This window comes from Vicia villosa, unplaced genomic scaffold, assembly GCF_029867415.1.
Source record: "Vicia villosa cultivar HV-30 ecotype Madison, WI unplaced genomic scaffold, Vvil1.0 ctg.000175F_1_1, whole genome shotgun sequence".
In the NCBI taxonomy this organism is placed as follows: Eukaryota; Viridiplantae; Streptophyta; class Magnoliopsida; order Fabales; family Fabaceae; genus Vicia; species Vicia villosa.
This window is the reverse complement of record NW_026705050.1, coordinates 509,125-528,266: the sequence shown is the minus strand read 5'-3', so window position 1 is coordinate 528,266 and position 19,142 is coordinate 509,125. Positions and strand designations below refer to the sequence as shown.

General features: G+C 34.0%; 1 protein-coding gene across 1 annotated transcript; it reads right to left on the bottom strand.

The window, feature by feature from the left end:
• Positions 1-9,900: 9,900 nt before the first annotated feature.
• Positions 9,901-13,612, bottom strand: LOC131624962 (receptor-like protein kinase). The gene is made up of 2 exons (XM_058895885.1): positions 10,572-13,612; positions 9,901-10,475 (listed from the first exon to the last, which is right to left on the bottom strand). Exons 1-2 carry the CDS (start codon positions 13,465-13,467, stop codon positions 10,105-10,107), a joined length of 3,267 nt encoding a protein of 1,088 aa, XP_058751868.1. The 5' UTR covers positions 13,468-13,612; the 3' UTR covers positions 9,901-10,104.
• Positions 13,613-19,142: the final 5,530 nt, after the last annotated feature.

Here is a 19,142-nt window from a genome sequence, read left to right as displayed (position 1 = left end):
AGAAATATAATTCTCTTTCTTTTTTCTTTTCTCCTTTTCTCTCATTTTCTTTTTCTCCTCTATCACAAGATTTTTTATTTCCACTAATTCTTTCTCTTTTCTCTCTCTTTTCAACTAATTCTCCCTCAACATTTTTTCTACTTCAATCTCATCATCTTTCTTATCATTTTCTACTACCACATATTCTTCCTCAACTACCTCACCTATCCCCATATCAATAGTTCTACCACTACGAGTTAAAATAGACTTACAATGCTCTCGAGGATTCTCTTGAGTATTTTCCAGAAAAGGACCTTTGTGTTGGTCGGCAAGTTATTTTGATAATTGACCAACTTGAGTTTCAAGATTCTTTATGGCCGCATCGGTACTCTTTTGACTAGCAATAGACAATTGCATGAATTGACTAAGAGAATCATCCATTGAAAGCTTTGGAACTTGAGGTTGTTGATTGTAGCCACCTTGATAAGGATTTTGACGATTCGAAGGCTCGACATCTTGTCTCCAACCTTGTTGATAACCTTAGTTATTACTTCTTTTTTGGTAACCTTGGTTATTTTAGTAAGGTTTTTGTCTTCCACCATAGCCTTGATTTGGATTTGATACATAATTCACTTCTTCGTCGGGTGGAGGATAATAACCTGTTTGATGATCTCCCCTACACAACTCACAACACATTACTTGTTGATTTTTGGTAGGAATATCATGCATCTCCTTGAGTTGTTGTGGAAGTTTTGACATTTGTTGAGTGAGAAACTCCACTTGTTGAGTCAATAACTTGTTTTGAGCAAGTATTGCATCATTAGTTCCTAACTCAAGCACTCCCAAATTTCTTTGTATATTACTTCGGTTGTGTTGTCCTTGATGATCGTTGAGAGCCATCCTATCAATAATAGCTATTTCTTCTTCTGCACTCTTTGACATCAAAGAACCACTGGCGGTAGCATCCAAAAGAGTTTCTGGTTGTGGTTGAAGTCCATTTCTAAAGATATGGATTTGAGTACGCTCATCAAATCCATGTCCTTTGCATTTTCGAACCATAGATTTGAACCTCTCCCACGCTTCATTGAGAGCTTCACTTTGCCCTTGAGAGAACACCGAAATAGAAGTTTTCGCTTCCATGAACCTATTGTGTGGAAAGAATCGATCAAGAAATTTCTCCTCTAACTCATTCCAGCTAGTCATGATATTGTTAGGTTGATCAAGATACCACTCCTTAGCTTTTCCTATCAAGGAATGAGGAAATAGTCTCCTGAAAACCTATTCTTCTTCTGACTCAGGAGCACCGATTGTTCCGGCTATCTCATAAAACTTCGTGAGATGAGTGAAAGGATCTTCATGATCAAGCCCCGTGAATAGATTTTGATACAACAATTGAAGTAGTCCCGTTTTCATCTGCCATCTCTTCCTAAACTAGATTTTCAATCGGAGTTGAAGAAGAAGAAACTTCCCTTTGTTGTCTTCTTTCCTTAGCTAGTTGTCTTCGTCTTCGAGTTTTGCTATTCAGTCTACGAGCAGTTCTTTCAATCTCAGGATAAAAAAGGAGTTGATCTGCAGGTATACTTCCTCGCATAAACTGTTTTTTGAAAAGCTAACCAAGCAAATTAAATAACATAAGGGATAAGACTTTGGATATAAGAGCTTAATAATAAAACTCAAAACAAAACAAACTATTGCAATGCTTGCAATATCTAAACAGCAATCCTCGACAACGGCGTCATTTTGTTGAAAGTATATTGGAATACTTTTAGTTTATCATTTCCATAGGGGTTGGTGTGATATTACCGCATTTCTACACTTTATATTGTCATGAGTTAGAGTTACTTTGGGTTTGGTTTGGTAAAAGATCATTCACAAGTTTTAGTAGCAAGGATTTAAATTAGGAAAGATCATTCACAAGTCTCCTACTAATCATGCATATGAACTTGTTACTAATCAATATTATCACGTATCATTCGTCTATATCGTCCGTGTCCGAAACGGTATAGCAAGTTTTTACTGTATTGTTAAACCAACAATTTCTCAACCGATCAAACAATACCAATAACATTTATAAACCGATATAAAGTGAATATCAACCATTAATTCCATGTCTAGACTTAATGTTTGATAGATGATAAAGTTAGGTCAAGATGTAAACATTATATTTCACAAACCTTTAAACCATAGGAATCCAAGAATAAACAAACTATATCATCTATATTGATCTCTTGAGCAAGAAGAACCTGCTCTCCAAACTGCACCGATTTCTTCCAAATCCATAACTCCAAATTTGCTTTGTTAAATTCTAGCACACAATGTAAAGCTTATTATGCCACCAGTTGCAGTTCAAACACTTTCTTCTAACACATGTTACTAGCCTGCTAAATTTCCATAGTGTGGTACACAACAGTTGAGTGCCCAAGGGTCATTAGGGTTTAGCGATTTGAGCAACCAGTCAAGTAAATCTATGTCAGTTTGTATTCGGATGCCAAGAGGGTGGAAAACCATACCAATTTGGCAAAGTCTGCAATGTATAAAAAGATATTGGGTAGATTCTGGAGCCAACACATAGAACAATACCGATGGACCTATTTCTCAATCACCTGAGTCTGGAAACCTTGTTGTCTTGATACTTGCAGCTAATCTTAATATGAGAGTGGACTTATGGAATGCTAGCATATTTACACATTAGCATTAGCATACAAATTTATATTTACAGAAGTAGGAATAATATGAACTAAATTCAAAACAACATTGTCGGAGTTCAAAACAACAACACAAAAATTAGAACATAAAATCCAAGCTTACAAAATGATTATTCAACAAAATGTTAACCTGTTAGAAAATTAAATAACAAAGTCAGAAATCAAAATAACAAAATGAATTTTCAAAACTCGAAATAGAAGAACAATACAGATGGTTATTCAAAACCCTAATTAGAAAAACCTAACAATAAAAACCTTAAAATGGAATCAAAACCACAAACTTTAGACTCTTGCAAACAAAAGTAGGAGAACAATGGTATATCGAAGTAGCCTTTTCCGATTGGTACCCTTTTCTCCATTTTTGTGATTTTTGTTTGTAAGAAACAGAAGAAAAATGCTTCCTTTTTTTATAAAAAAACAGAAGAAGAGAGAACCATGTTTGCATTTGTGCTAAAAGAAAAACTGTTAGAAAGAAAAAGAAGAAGGATGAGATAGGATTTGAGAAACAATATATATATATATATATATATATATATATATATATATATATATATATATATATATATAGAGAGAGAGAGAGAGAGAGAGAGAGAGAGAGAGAGAGAGAGAGAGAGAGAGAGAGAGAGAGAGAGAGAGAGAGAGAGAGATAAGTAGGAAAAGTTTGTGGAGGAAGAAAGAAAATGTATAGAAAAGTTCAAAATGATATTTTGGTAACCGTGAAAAAAGCAAAAAAGTGGTTGAATTGGTTGGTTTGCAACCAAAGAGAGCCATGTGACATCGTCAATCAAGTAGTTGGAATAAAACAATGTGACATCATTAGTTGCAAAAAGTATTTTTTTGACCAAATTGCCCTCATTTTAGTGAGGTGACAAAATTAGAGTTAAGGAGAATATTGACTTTTCCGGAACATCTAATTTTCTTATATTATAGATTGCCCTCATTTTAGTGAGGTGACAGAATTAGAGTTAAGGAGAATATTGACTTTTCCAAAACATCTAATTTTCTTATATTATAGATTATAGATTTATAAAACTTCTATATGATAATAATAATAATAATAAAAACAAAAATTATTCCAAAAATATTCTCTCTCTTTCTCTTCCTATCTTCAAGTTTAAATTAAACATAAATTATTCACATTTTTTACATTATGATACAAGAAAGAAAAACTATGGGTGAATATGTGAGAAATAAAAATGTCAATAAATTGTTTAATTTTAGATTTTTCATGTTTTTTTAATAAAAAATAATTTAATAGTAATAAGCTAAATCTATTGGATCGATAAAATGAGATGAATTGAATCCATCTATATAGTTTGATGGATGGATCAGACCAATCTGTTAAATTTGCTTTTTATTTAATGGATGGATAAATTATTAGTTGAGTTGGATGAATATTTTCTAAATAGATTTTATTGTCACTCCTACCCGAACCGTTATTTTTTTTTATACTATTAATTGCATAAAATTATTGTCTCAGTAAAATTGTTGTTTCGGTAAAAAATTGGCGTTGCTGCAATTATATATTGGTCTGATAAATTATAGGAGGGTCTGTGTTAAAAATTACTTGAAAAATACAGGGTGTCGAAGGGTACAGGGTGTGCTGAAGGGCCCACAATGAAAAAAATTTAACTAATACACCCACTTATTTTTATGAAGGTGTGTTTTAATAAGTTTTAACTAAAAAAATACTTAAATGCACCCTAAGGTGTATGTATGTATGTATGTATTAACATATTCATATCAGTTAGTATTTTTTGTTTAATATAGGTAAGTTTAACTTTTAATTTTTAAAGTGTTTGTATAATATGTGTGACAATGATTAGGTAGTTTTATTTATTTAATGCCATTAGTACTAGACAATTTAAATGATATATTTTTTTAAAATAAATTTACAATAATAAGAAATTTCATTAGATTTTATTATTATTATTATTATTATTATTATTATTATTATTATTATTATTATTATCCAGTACGAATATATTTTTTATTTACAAATCACTTAAATAATATTTATAGAAAATTATTTTAAAGTTGTGTAACATTTTTTAATGTGAAATAAAATATGCTAACTAATTTTCTTTTGTCTTTCCTCCACAAAATATTTTTCTTAAAATAAAGTATTAAAACTATATAACTTTGTTGATAGCTAGGATGTATGATTGGCAAAGAGATTTGTGCATGAAAAAGATTGAATCGACAGATTGAATCAACCTGGGGTTTATGCTGAGCTAGTGAGCTCTTCCACCGTTGAAGTGAGATGAGATTTGAAAAGAGCTGTGAAATGAAAGCGGGACTTGGATTTAGTTTAAATAGTATCTGACAAACAAATAACACAAAATATAAGAAAATAAAAAGAAATTATTACTATTTGACTAATTTTTTTAGGCTAATTGAGTTCTTTCATGTTGCCTCAATAAAAGTAATTAACGCTTCATTGAGTTTTAGTGTGTGAAGACATACTATATTTAATTTTAGTGACGTGACTAATCGTTAGTTGGTTTAGTGGTGATTGACACTATATTTAATAGGGAGAACCACAGTTCAATTCCCCGAAAAAAAAAAATAGTAATTTGGTTTCAAATCCCTCTCCTATGGTGACATAAATTTTTATTTGAAATGTGTTTAGATCTGAATCGAGGTAAGACTCAGACTCACATTTATATATCAACCATCTCCTTCTCAAGTGTGAGTTTATACAAATCTTTGCTATATAAAATATCTTCCTTGAGAGTCTTCCAAAGAGTATAGTTAATAGAGTTTTAGTTTAATCATATTTACCTCTTGAGTTTTCTCCATTTAAAATACATAAACAAGTCAACCATAGCTCTTGATACCATTTAATTTGAAAATTTTAAAATAATCAAAATATTTTTCTCAAACCTTTTTCAAAGCTGTGCAATTTAAACAAACAACTAGGAGAATCAATAATAATAACAGAAAAATTAAATAATAAGAACACTCAATTTTTAATGTAAAAAACTTCCCTCAAGGTGAGAGAATAAAAATCATTGGACCTAGTCCCCTAAAAGGCTAAAACCTTCCACTACACTAATAATAACAATACAAAAATTCTTTCTATTAACACTAAGGAATTAAAATTTTCACCGATATACAATAAAGGTGGGAAACCTCACTATAAAATAACATCTTCATAAATTATGGGCAGGGCCGGCCCTGGGCCAGGGCAACCAGGCCCACAGTCCAGGACCTCAAAAAATTAGGGGCCTCATAATTTTGGATAGCCCAGGGCCTCAAAAAATTAGGGGCCTCATAATTTTGGATAGCCCAGGGCCTCAAAAAATTAGGGGTCTCATAATTTTGGGTTTGGGCTTTAGCAATTTTAAAATAAAGTAAATGTATATATATCCTGCGAGTTGTTACACAAAACAACAATACCATTTCAGTGTAGTGGTTTGAGATCATATTTTCAATCTTGAAGAACGTGTGTTCGATACCTGTAGCAGTCATATTTTATTTTATTTTCTTCATTTTATATCAAAGCTTACAATTTATTTAAAAAACTGCCATAAAAGAATACAGCAAACAAATTTTAATTTTATATTATTTTATGTTTTATTTTATAGTCATATTTTTTTTAAATAAGAGTTAATGTAGACTATCGAAATATTTTAAAGACCTTATAATTAGTTCGATTTTTTCACGCTATATATCAACTCTAATAAAGTCTTGAAGTATTTATCGCATTGTCTCAGTATATATATATATATATATATTTTCTATTGGAATGGGGCTTCAAAATTATTTGAGACGGCACTGCTTCCGAATATTAATAAGAATAAAATATTTTTTATATTAGTTATACGTATAAATGACTAAGTTTAATATTGTTTGATATTATTTACAATTTAAATATATGATGTTCTTTTTAAAAAAAATATTTTTTATTAGAGGCCTATTTTTAATATTTGCCCCGGGCCTCTAAAATGTCGGGACCGGCCCTGATTATGGGTATAACATGTTACTGCGTGAGAGAGTTATAGTGAGGAGAGAAAGAGAGGGAATTTCTCAATCTCATACTTTATTGACAACATCTTCTTCTTCACCCTCATTGCACCAGTTTGTCATGTCAGAGTACCGTTAAGAACAAACCCGAACTATGAGAAAGGTAGAGTTTCTTGAACAAACACAAGAAATCCTATTAGGTTTTCACGAAAGGGAGATAAGATGGAAGAAGAAGAAGAAGGAAATTAGGATTCGTTGTAACTATTTTTCTATTCACTTACTCAATAAGGGTTTACATATTATAATTGAATAACAATAATCTACCTCTCTTAACAACCTGAGAGAACTAGTTTATTTATAGACTACTGAGTTAACTTAAACAATTAGACTAAACAAACAAACTCAATTCAACATGCTAACAATCTTAGCATTATCGACTACTGCATGCTAGAATATATTTCAACTACAACATTCAGGACTTCGACATCAGCATGTGAATAGACTTCGACAACATGCTCAATCTTTGTAGAACGAAGAAGCAACCTTTGTTGACACTAGAGTTCGATCCAAAATCTCACACTTTGAATTACACCTCGCAACCTCCTAAGTATTGGGAGTTTCCAATTGCTAAGATAAATATATTATAATGCATAAAACTCTACTAATGTCGGAGATTATTCTCGTCACAACGGAAAAAATCATTAGAATCTCATATTTATACCAATCAAATAGACAAATTATCGTTGAGTCTCATTGTCCTATAGATTAGTTCTCCCAATTCCATAAATGGGAGAAAGAGTTAAACATAAATATAACTATATAATTAATTTCAGAGATTTATTACATAAGCAGCCATAGAAAATTACATAAAATCACATGGTTAGATTATAATCATGTAGAGGGAACCTAATCTAAGGGGACTAGCCACTTGTCCTCAAGGGATTCTTAGTTTTTTTAATTGGAAAATAAAAAGTAAGGCCTACAATGATGAATAATGAAATCCTATTGACATATTTAGTTACTACCTCCCTCTAACTCAGAAAACACCTTAGACAATATAAAATTGGACTCCAAATTTTTAAACATGTTTCTTTATTTATCGATAAAATTCCAAATTTGCGCATTCGTTTTGCATCTAACCCTAAGTACGTCGTTATTTAGTGATTTTCTTGACTCTAATATTATGATTCCAGTGGAAATTGATCCTCGTCCCCAATTGGAGAAGAGAAAGAATCAAATAGAAAACAAACAAGCATACCTTAAGAAGTAGTATGAACATGTTGAATGCAGTCAAAGAAATAACATACATAAGAGAATATGCCATCAAGCTATATACAACTAGAAAATACAACTCCAAAGTCATTCCCAATGAAATGAAATAAGGGGACCCAGTGCTAAAGCAATCAATTAGATAACTAAGAGGAGGGAAGTTAGGTTTCAACTAGAAAGGACCATACATAATCATAGAGAAGTTTTAGACCTGAGCATACATGTTGGAGGCCTTATAAGGTGAAGCTCTGCCCATAACATGGAATGTAACCAATTTAAGTTCTTAATTTAGACCTGATCTATTATTTTGTATCTATGTGAACATTATTATTTGAATAAATAAAAGTAGGATTAAATATGTTTAAAGTAGTCTTTCTAATGTTAGGTATTTTCATTTTTCATCCCTCTAAAAAAAATTAATTAAATAATCGTCCATATAAAGTTAGGAATTTTAACTTTTTGTCTCTCCTGCTAAAATCATCGTTAAAACCCTCGTTAATTCTGTCGCTAAGTAGTAAACTGTCGTTAAAAATCGTCGCTAATTCAGTCCCTAAGTTGCAGGAGGGACCAAAAGTTAAAATTACTAACTTTAGAAGGATGATTATTTAACGAAATTTTTTAAAAAGACAAAATATACTCTCCCTCGAATGAAACCAACAATGATGATAAACATATTTAACCCATAAAGAATCTAACATGCACTATTATTATTATTTTTTATTAATTGAGATCGACGACGAAATATACTCTCCCTCGAATGGAACCAACAATGATAAATACTCTCCCTAGATTTGAATCTATGAAGATAAATACTCTCCTCCATATATTGAGATCAACGAAGATAAATACTCTCCAAATTAGGAACAATGATGATAAACACTCTCCTCATTTTAGGATTGAAGATAACAAATACTTTTTATTATATTAGGATCAACAATGATAAATACTCTCTTTAGAGTGGGATCAAAGAAGATAAAACCTCCCCCGAAAAGGGTCAAGACAAATATCGTAATGTAATACAAGGTGAAAAAAAAAAGAAGTGATAACTTGTTTGTGTATTTATTGACATTTTCACCTCTATGGAAACGAATGCTGGTTAATAGGATATGCTGGATGTGAATTCGCTATGGATGCTGAAACAATTTTGGTCTTCTAAAGTTCCTTCAAAACTTAAAGTTTTCGGCTGGAGATTTGTTCTTAACCGTCTTCCTACGAAAGATCAGCTGGCAAAGAGAAACATTATTCACTCCGACTCTGACAAGGTATATTCTTTTTGTGGCATTGTAGATGAAGACCGGGACCATCTTTTCTTCTCGTGCGGTCTATCTAGGAATATATGGCAGTGCATTTCTGTTTGGCTGGATGTGAAGGAGCTGAAAAATCTGCAGGTGGTTAATCATTTCGAAGGCTTCTGCAGTGCTTTAGAGGGGCGGATAACACGTAAACAAATCTCATTGCTTTGGTTAGCCTCGGTATGGTCCGTTTGGTTAGCTATAAACAATTCTATATTCAAGAGTGCACTGGTCGCAATAAACGATATCGTAGGAAACATAAAATTGGTGTCTTGGTCATGGCTATCCATTGGCAACAAGGGGGTAAAATGTCCCTTGTGGTACAATTGGTTTCATGCACCAATAGAATGCATGCTTTACTTCCTGCTGATTGTATCTTTGTTGAGTACTATTTCTACTCCTTATTAATATATCCATTTGCTTATAAAAAATATAAATAAATAGTTCAACAACAAAACAAAACCAAAATCATAGTTAAAAGAGGTCTACAAGACCACAACACTTAGAATGTTAGCAAGAACAGTGTGTTTGATCAACCCAGAACATTGCCGGTTGTCACACTTAAAGAACATTGTAAGGAAAGAAAATCATAAAAGAATCTTTGATGAAAAATAGGTTGTAACGAAGTCATATTTATAACCCCAAATAAATAAAAATAATTGGAATTAACAATAAGAGTGGACAAAATGAAGTGATATTCAATACCTAATTCTTAAAGAAAAGTGCTAACAACATATTGTGGTAATAATAAAGATGATCTGAATTCAAGATCACAGCATACATATTTCTACAAGAGCTTATAGGATTATGATATTATTATTCACCAAATTTGAAGCACAATGCTTACAACAAAAGTGATATCTATATAATATCATGATAATAGATACAAGTTAGAAATCTTTTACAAAACTAGCCCTTCTTACCTTTTTTTTCTGTGGATTTGAATCTGATAACTGCTTAGTAACATCTGTCATTTTTGGCCTCTTGTGTGGATCATTTTCAGCACATCTCAAAGCCACCATAAGCACTTCTGCAACATTTTCCATTATATTGGTATCTAGACACTCGTTCGCAAGGCTTGAATCAACAATTTGATTAATTTCTCCTGTTTCACTCCACAACAATCTAACCCAACCCACTAAATCAGTACCCTCCGGAAACGATGAATCTACTACCTTCTTTCTGGTTATCAGCTCAAGCAAAACTACTCCATAGCTGTATACATCACACTCCCTACTACTTACCGTTGTATAAGCGTTCTCTGTCAAAGGCCAATATAAACAAATATGTTACTCAACCGTACGAAAATTTTGTGAAGATAAAAATCAAATCACTAGTTAGTGAGTTAGTTAGTTACCTGGTGCAATATAACCGATTGTGCCAGGCACAGATAGGGAAGGATTTGATGTAGAGGACTGGTCCAAAAGTTTAGCAATACCGAAGTCTGCAATGTGAGGCTCCATATCAGAGTCTAGAAGTATGTTGTTTGGTTTGATATCTCGGTGCACTATGGGAGGAACGCAGTCATAATGGAGATAAGTCAACCCATGAGCAATTCCAATAGCTATCTTATACCGTACATTCCACTCTAAAGACGGTGCTGGCTTCTTTTCATGCAAGACATCATAAAGGCTTCCATTTGGCATGTAGCTATACAGAATTAGACCATAATCTTGTCTCAACCAAAAGTTTTCCAATTTGACAAGATTTCGATGCTTGATTTGTCCAAGGGTTTGAATTTCTCTAACCATACTCAAGTTCTTACCTTTGCTGACAGCAAATGCTAGCTTCTTTACTGCAAAAGCTTTGTCTTGACTTACATTGGCTTTATAGACAACTCCATGGGCTCCTCTGCCAATAATATACCGATCATTTAGATTCGATGTAGCCTCCATCACTTTGTTAAGAAGGGACGAAGGACCTCCGTTATCAGTGATATGGACTTGCTGCTTAGATTTTCTGCCAAAGATATAAACTAATCCCATCAACAGCAAAACAACAAATATTGAGGATCCTATCGCTATCATCACAATTGCAACTTTACTGAGGCCTTTGTTACTCATAGAATTGTTGTTGTTGTCACATGGTTTAACATAGCTGCTTTCGTTGCAAACAAAGCCACTGGATGGTGAACAACTGATACATAGCCCGGGATTCCCCGAAAATGATGACAAGCGAGAATTAAACCGCTTCATTAGCATTTTCGGTACGGGACCCTGAAAAGAATTGTTCGAAATACTGATTTCGACTAATGAAGGGAGGTCATCAAGAACTTGTATGCTTCCTGTCAAATTGTTACGAGAAAGATCCATCATTAGTAAACTTTTCAGCTTTCCAATTTCCACAGGTATGTCTCCTATCAGCCCATTAGAACTTAGATTCAACCCGTAGATCAAATTCTGCAATGTCCCAACGGAGTTAGGAATTTTCCCTCCAAACATATTACCGCCAAGCTGTAGTTCCGAAAGATCTTTAAAAGCCGACAAGAACTCTGGAATGCCGCCACTAAAACGATTCTCATTCAAAACTAGTGTGTTTAGCTTTGTCCACTTCTGCAAACTCGACGGCAATGAACCATTCAGGAAATTAAATCCCACATCAAACTTGTCCATTTTGGTACAGTTTGCGAGCTGAAAAGGCAAAGGACCTTCTAAGTCATTATGAGCAAGATTCAGCGTCCGAAGATTCACAAGGCTACCTAACTCCGGTGGTATACTCCCACTAAGTTTGTTCATAGACAACATTAAATCAGTGAGATTCGTGCAGTTTCCCAAGCTCGACGGAATTGATCCGTTGATTTCATTGTTGCTGATCTCCATGTATAACAGATTGGTATTCCTTTCAAACTCCGGGAGAGGCCCGTTAAATTTGTTTTGTTTAAGAATGACCCTTCTTAGAGTTGTGCATCTTCCAACATCAAGAGGTATTCTACCTTGAAGCTGATTGATTCCCATATTCAAAACACTCAACTTTCTTCCATAACAAAGATTTGGTGGAAGGTTACCAGTGAACCTATTATTCACAAAGTCCAACTGCACCAAACTGCTGTTAATTCCCAAGCTTTGAGGTATCACTCCAGAGAACATGTTGTTAAACAATGAAATGTTTTTAAGGTTCTTGAGCTCTGTCATCTCCACAGGAAGTTCACCAGAAAGGCTATTATTATACACAAACAGATACTCGAGACCTCGAATCTTCCATATCTCGAGCGGAATTTCGCCCCTCAATTGATTAGAAAACAGTTCAAGGTCCCTTAATTCACTGAGTTTTCCCAATTCACTCGGAATTTTTCCATCAAGTCGATTGGAATACAAATGCAACTCAGTCAAAGACTTACAGTTACCTATTTCAGATGGTATTTTACCAGATAAATGATTCTCCGAAAGGCGAAGAACCGAAAGCTTGGTAAGCAGACCAATGGAAGATGGAATAGGTCCAACCAAGTTAGATTTCACAGCAGCAAATTGTGATAAAGCAGTATAATTACCAATGCTATATGGAATTCCACTACCAAAATCATTGAATGAGATATCCAAAAACTGTAAATTTCGACAACCAGAAGAACCTAATGGAATAGTACCTGTTAGTTTATTGTTGGCAACATCAAAGTTAAGAAGTTCATTGAGATTGTTGAGACTGTAAGGAAGAACACCCTCCAACTGATTATCATTCAAATACAAGTCTTGTAACTGAGTACAGTTCCCAATAGAGGAAGGAATTGAACCAGAGAAGTTGTTATATTTGAGGTACAATTCTTGGAGATGAGTCATGTTGGCAATAGTAGTTGAAATGGAACCGTGAAGTTGGTTATAAGAGAGATCAAGAACTTTAAGGAGAGGGATTTGAGACAAGAAATGAGGAAATGGAGCTGTGAGAATATTAACAGAAAGATCAAGGTATTTGAGATTGTGAAGGTTAGTGAAAGATTGAGGTATTTGGCCATTGAAGTAGTTGTAACTAAGGTCTAGGTGTTGGAGTTGTGTGCAGTTAGCAATTTGTGGTCCTAGTTGACCGTAGATATCAAGACAGGAAAGGTTGAGAGAGATTACACGGTGGAAAGAGTTGCATTTGAGACCAGCCCATGAACATGGTGTGGAATGAGATGGGTTCCATGTTGAGTTTATGAGAGGTGGAAGTGATGTCCAGTGGGTTTTGAATGATAGAAGTGCTAAGCCATCTGAGTTGAGTGAAGAAGAAAGAGTGTAGAAATGGAAGATGGAAGAAAAGAAGAGAAGAGAGGAGTGAAGTTTCATGGAGAGAAGAAAAAGTTAGTACTACCTTGGTTGAAGATGAGTTGAAAAGGAAGTTGAATTGTACTAGGATTATGAAGCGGTGGTGTTTTTGTTTTATGTGTGTGTTATGTTTCATGATGATGTTTGGTCATTGATCATTAATATATGTGTCAGTTTTGAGTATGCCATCATTGACTGTTTTTTCTTCCATTCACATTCACTATTTCTTATGTATAGAAACAAAGAGAAGTTAGGTGGTTTTGGATTTCTTTGAATGTTGCATTTTTTTAGTTGTTAGATTTGCTTTACTTAGGTAAAGAAAGACTTATTTTGGAAAAGAAACATATATTATAGAAAGACTTGTGTTAGTGCGTACTGCACATTAGTTTGTCATATGACTGGATTGAATAAATTAATGTGAATACAAATAAGTAGTTAAAAAGTTGTGTCAATGTTAACTTTAATGATTTAGTTACAAACTTTACCGGTGGCTTTACACAATTATGATAGTAAGTCATAGATGTATGATAGTAAACTTCAAGGAAGAGGATTTATGAGAGAAAAATTAATGTATTAATCTATACTATTGGACATTCTACCTCCGTTGATGTAAGAGACACGACATTACTAAGTAAAAAGATAGAGAAAACATCATCTGAAAAGTATAAAATCGTAGACTTGATAACCTTGAAATGGGAGTGTTAAAAAGAAAGAAAAAAAAAAGTTAAATAAGTTTTTGGTCCCTATAAATATTGTAGTTTCATTTTTAGTTCCTTCTGGATTTTGGCAACGGTTTTAGTTGGTTTTGACAACGATTTTTTTTTAAAAACAGTTGTCTAAAGGCAGAGAGGGACTAAAAATGAAAACTGCAATATTTATAGCAACCAAAAACTTATTTAACCCAAAAAAAATGGGAGTGTTAGAAAAAAAACACGCATAGAGAAAATAAAAAGAACACACATAACATAAGAATGTAATAGGGAAACTTTAAAATCAGAAGAAAAAAACACACATTTTGTTTAATGACAACTAGAGAATAACACATAATGTATTCTCAACAACTCCCAGATCCCGACTGTAACACCCTAATTCCCAGTATATAATATAACAAATAAATCAAGGTATAACACTTGATCAGATTAGGATGTCACACATCTCAATTCACAATTTGTTTTGTAACAAATAAAATTTTAAAATAAAACATTTAACACCTGTCATTGCCTGCTCACCTTCACTTAGGGTATCATCGCAACGAAATTATCTGATGACATAATACGAAGCATGCATGTCATAACTCAATACTTTGTTAAACTTTTAAAATAATTGCAGTGACCAACTTCACATAACAGCAGAAACAAAAAAAGCAAAACGTTGAGAGTATAACATTCAACTCTAACATAGTAAACAAAATGAAATAACGTTCGCCCCACCTAGTGTTACAAAATCAGAGCATGTAATCTAAAATACAAAACAAACTAAAAGAAGAATATTTCTCCTGTTGATTTTAGTTACACATATTTTTCCTGTTGATTTTAGTTGCTTTTGAGTTAATTGGTTAAGTGTTTTATTATTGTATTCCGCATTTTATGCTTTGATCGTGTGTTTAAGTGTTTGCAGACTCAGATGAATGAAGTGGAGAAAATCAATGCGAAAAAGTGAAGAAACTGAAGAAAAGCACATGGCCTGGCTAGACGCGTCCCTAGACGCGTGTGGAAAAGAGAAAATGCAATCTGCTGGCTAGACGCGCCCCCAAACGCGTGTGGAACCAAGAAAAGACCATAACCTGCCCAAACGCGTCCTAGGACGCGTGCCAGTTTCGCAAGACACAAAGAAAAACAACCATCTGCCAGGACGCGTCCCCAGACACATGTCCCAGGAGTCCAGAATAACAAATGAAAGCCTCCTGTCTGCCCAGACGCGTCCCATGACGCGTTTCATTGCACCAGACGCGTCTCCACACGCGTGTGCACGTGAAATTTCGGGCTTTCTTGCTGAGAAGCCCAGTCAATCAGAAATAAAAGAGGGAAAACGCGTTGGCACAAGGGTTGGACGATTTCGAGAGCAAAAATACACTGTAAAAGGTTGGAGAACTCAGATTGGAGGCAAGGATTGAAGATTTCAATGAGCTTTTGCCATTGAAGATTGGATTTCCTTCATTTATCTGTAATGTCTACAAGTAACACTATGATTTTTGTTATTATTATGAGTAGCTAAACCCCCAATTGCTAGGGGTGACCCTGATTCTGAATATTATAACTTTGTTTATCGTATGCAATAACAATTTGGTTTTCATATATCTGATTTGTTCTACGACTGTTCTTAATGCCTTAACCGTCAGAAAAACGGATATTGAATCTTTATGAATAATTTTAGCTAGACAGCGATTATTTGTTTGTCTGAGTAAAACATATGGTAATCACTATCACCTAGGACTAGGGATAATTTATCATAACCGGAAATTCTCGATATTGGAATGCTTGATCATAATTATAATTATCTATGGACATAGTAATTAGGTTGTGATGTCAAAGATCTATTCACTAAGGAATTAGGATTAGATAATCTCGAGAACCGCTAATCAAGTGTGATAATTTAGTTGTTGCATTGAGAAAGCAAGTTATAATAGGAAGAATCATTCACCATCCGTAGCAATCTACTCATCTCTGTCATTGTTCAATAATTTATTTGTTTACTTTTATTACAAACTCTATCAAACCAACCAAAACCCCCTTATACCTTTTGTCTAATTGAAATTGCTATAAAACTCTGTATCGTCAAGCAGTCCTTGAGATTCGATACTTGGGATTTTCCCATTACTACTACATAGGCAAAATAGTACACTTGCTATTTACCTATCAAGTTTTTGGCACCGTTGCCGGGGACTTCCGAAGATAATTGAGTTTTGAGTTATTTTAATTAGAATTTTGTTGCTCTGCGACTAAAATTTTATTTTCTGCACATTTTTATTTTTGTTCCTCATTCTAATAATTGTCTAATCTGTTTATGCGAGGTAAGACCTCAGCTGAATTTCTTTTTGACGCAGAAAAGCCCGTCTAGCTAAACTGGAATCTGAAGAAGAAGTTGTTATAGATCATTCTTGTTCAGACTCTGAAAGTGAAGTAGAAGTCATGGGCGAGAACCCACCAGCACCGGAGAGACTTCTTGGAGACTATGGTGCTAGAAACACACCGGGAGGAAGACTAACTATTGTCAACCAACCGGTGAACGCTGCTAACTTCCAACTGCATCCTAGCACGATCAATCAGCTGGAAATAAAACCTTTCACCAGAAAGGTTAATGAAGATGCAAACAAGCACTTACAAAGGTTTTTGACCATGAGCACTACGTTGAAAATAGAAGGTCACACGGAAGAGGCAAAGAAGCTAAGAATGTTCCCGTTCACCTTGGCCGAAGAAGCAGAAGAATGGTTCTATTCTCTTCCAGATGGCAGTATTACGTCATGGGAAGAGATGGAGAAAGCTTTCTTGAATGAGTATTTTTTCGCATCTGTATTTATAAGGAAGAGGTATGACATCTTAAATTTCAAGCAGAAGGAGGGTGAGCTCTTAGGAGATGCCTATAAAAGATTCAAAAGAATTCTGGTAGCATGTCCCACTCATAATATGGACAAGACTGAACAGATGATAGTATTTATCAATGGGCTCAGAATGAAAACAAAGCAGTTGATTTATACAACAGCTGGTGTCATACCCCAATTTTTGACCTAAGATACCATCTCATATCATCTGCATATGCATCATTTGCATCTCTAACAAATTGCATAGCTTGTGTTTGCTACTTGTGACTCAGCAGGATTTAAACAAGAAATCACTCATCAGTACAAGTAACAACCAATTAGGTTTTTGTTCTCCCTTCATCTCAAAAGGAACTATCTTCATCAACAATCAACATTTGGTCCTCAAAAATCTATTTCAACAAGCTCAAAGGCTCTGAATCGATCAGATTAGGGTTTTGACTGAAGATAGCATACTCCTAATTTTTACTCAGGATTTGACCTAATGACCTGGGACATGACCTCAAGACCCCAAGTACATCATTTTGACCTAATCCATTGGCTCAGGACATCTCCTACACCAGGATTGATCAACAGTGAAATTTCAAATCATCAGATTAGGGTTTTGAACTATCAGGGACTGAAATCAGGGATCACATTTGGGAAACCCTAAAAAGCTCCAGGGGATCACTCAAAGGTTTCAATCATCTTCAAATAATCCCTATGACAATATCCAATGGAAATTACATCTCAATTCAAGATCCACAGTCATCAATCTCATCAGGTCGACAATTAGGGTTTTTGACCTAATTCACCTGAACCATTGACTTTTTAATCAGAACATGGTGTCACAACTTAAACAATGGCTCAAGGTCCTCTAATAATTCAATGTGATCCACTCATACCATTCATTTTGTGAGGATAGCCTGGTTCATTTGAAATCTCCAGAAACGCGATTCGTTTGAAAAAGTCAATTGTACAAGATCACCATTGACTTTTGGGGAATTTTGGTCAACCATGACTTTTGAAGTTTTGAATCATCAATATATGATATATGAAGTCATTTGATCAAGAAAAATCAAGAAAATCAATCAAGAATCAAAAAGTCAAAAGTTTGACTTTCATACTTAGAAAAATTTCTAAGTGTTTTTCAATGATTTTTTCCAAACTTTTGGAAGGGAATAACTCAAAATTTCACCTACAAACTGAAAAAAAACTTCCAACATGAAAGTTGTAGATTTTGATCCAATAAACAACTTTGTCACATAAAATGATTTTCCAAAAGATCAACCATTTAAGAGATATGGAGCTTCAAAGTTGGTATCTTTTGAAAATTTCACTTAAAATCTCACTTTCTCCAAAGTTCTTGGATCTTTTTCACCCATTTCCTTAAAGGTCTTGAAGAAACTTTCAACTAGGGTTTTGAAGTGTGTAACATGAGCTTTCCAAAATGTCCAAGAGCATGAAAAAATGTGGAGCATAGCTATGGCTTTGAATTATGCATTTAGTGATCATTTTCACTTGAAATTTCAAGTCATTTTGCCAAAGTTTTGAACCATATGGTCTATGATCCAAGTAATGATGCATAGATGCAATAATTGGAAGATATTTTCTGATTTGAGACAGATGGGAAAGAGATAAGAAGCATAGCCAATTTTAACCATGGTTTAGGTTTTAACCATCTTGCATTTAATGTGAAAGATTCCATTTTATCTCCAAATGCCAAATCACCATTCTTTGATCAATTTGCAAAGCTCTGCATTCAAAATCCTTGGCCTATAAATAGAGGTTCAAATCACTCTTCAAATCACACCAAAACCTCATAATCATAGGTTTTCTCTCTTCTTTCTTAAATTGCAAGTTTCATGAGTTTCAAAGAGGAAGAATTGCAATTTCCATCTCTTGCAATTTCTGAGCAAAGTGTTGCTTCTAACACTTCCTAAACATCATATGGAAGTTGTTTGATTCACTCACATACCCCAAAACACCTCAAATCTCATAATCACTCTTCAACCTCCATATGAACATAAAATGAGCCTTATCATGCCAAAATCCATTCAAGCTCAATTCTGTCCAAACTAACACTTCCAACACCTCATATATATCACATATGAACTATCCAAACACTCACATATAGCCTAAAACATCAGAATCATCAAGCTCGATTCTTACTCCAAGCAAC

Bases quoted from the DNA above. Each gene is read 5' to 3' on its own strand.
- LOC131624962 (XM_058895885.1), bottom strand. From the start codon at position 13,467: ATGAAACTTCACTCCTCTCTTCTCTTCTTTTCTTCCATCTTCCATTTC. The intron at 10,476-10,571 runs GTAACTAACTAA...GGCCTTTGACAG, and splicing joins AATCGGTTATATTGCACCAG to AGAACGCTTATACAACGGTA.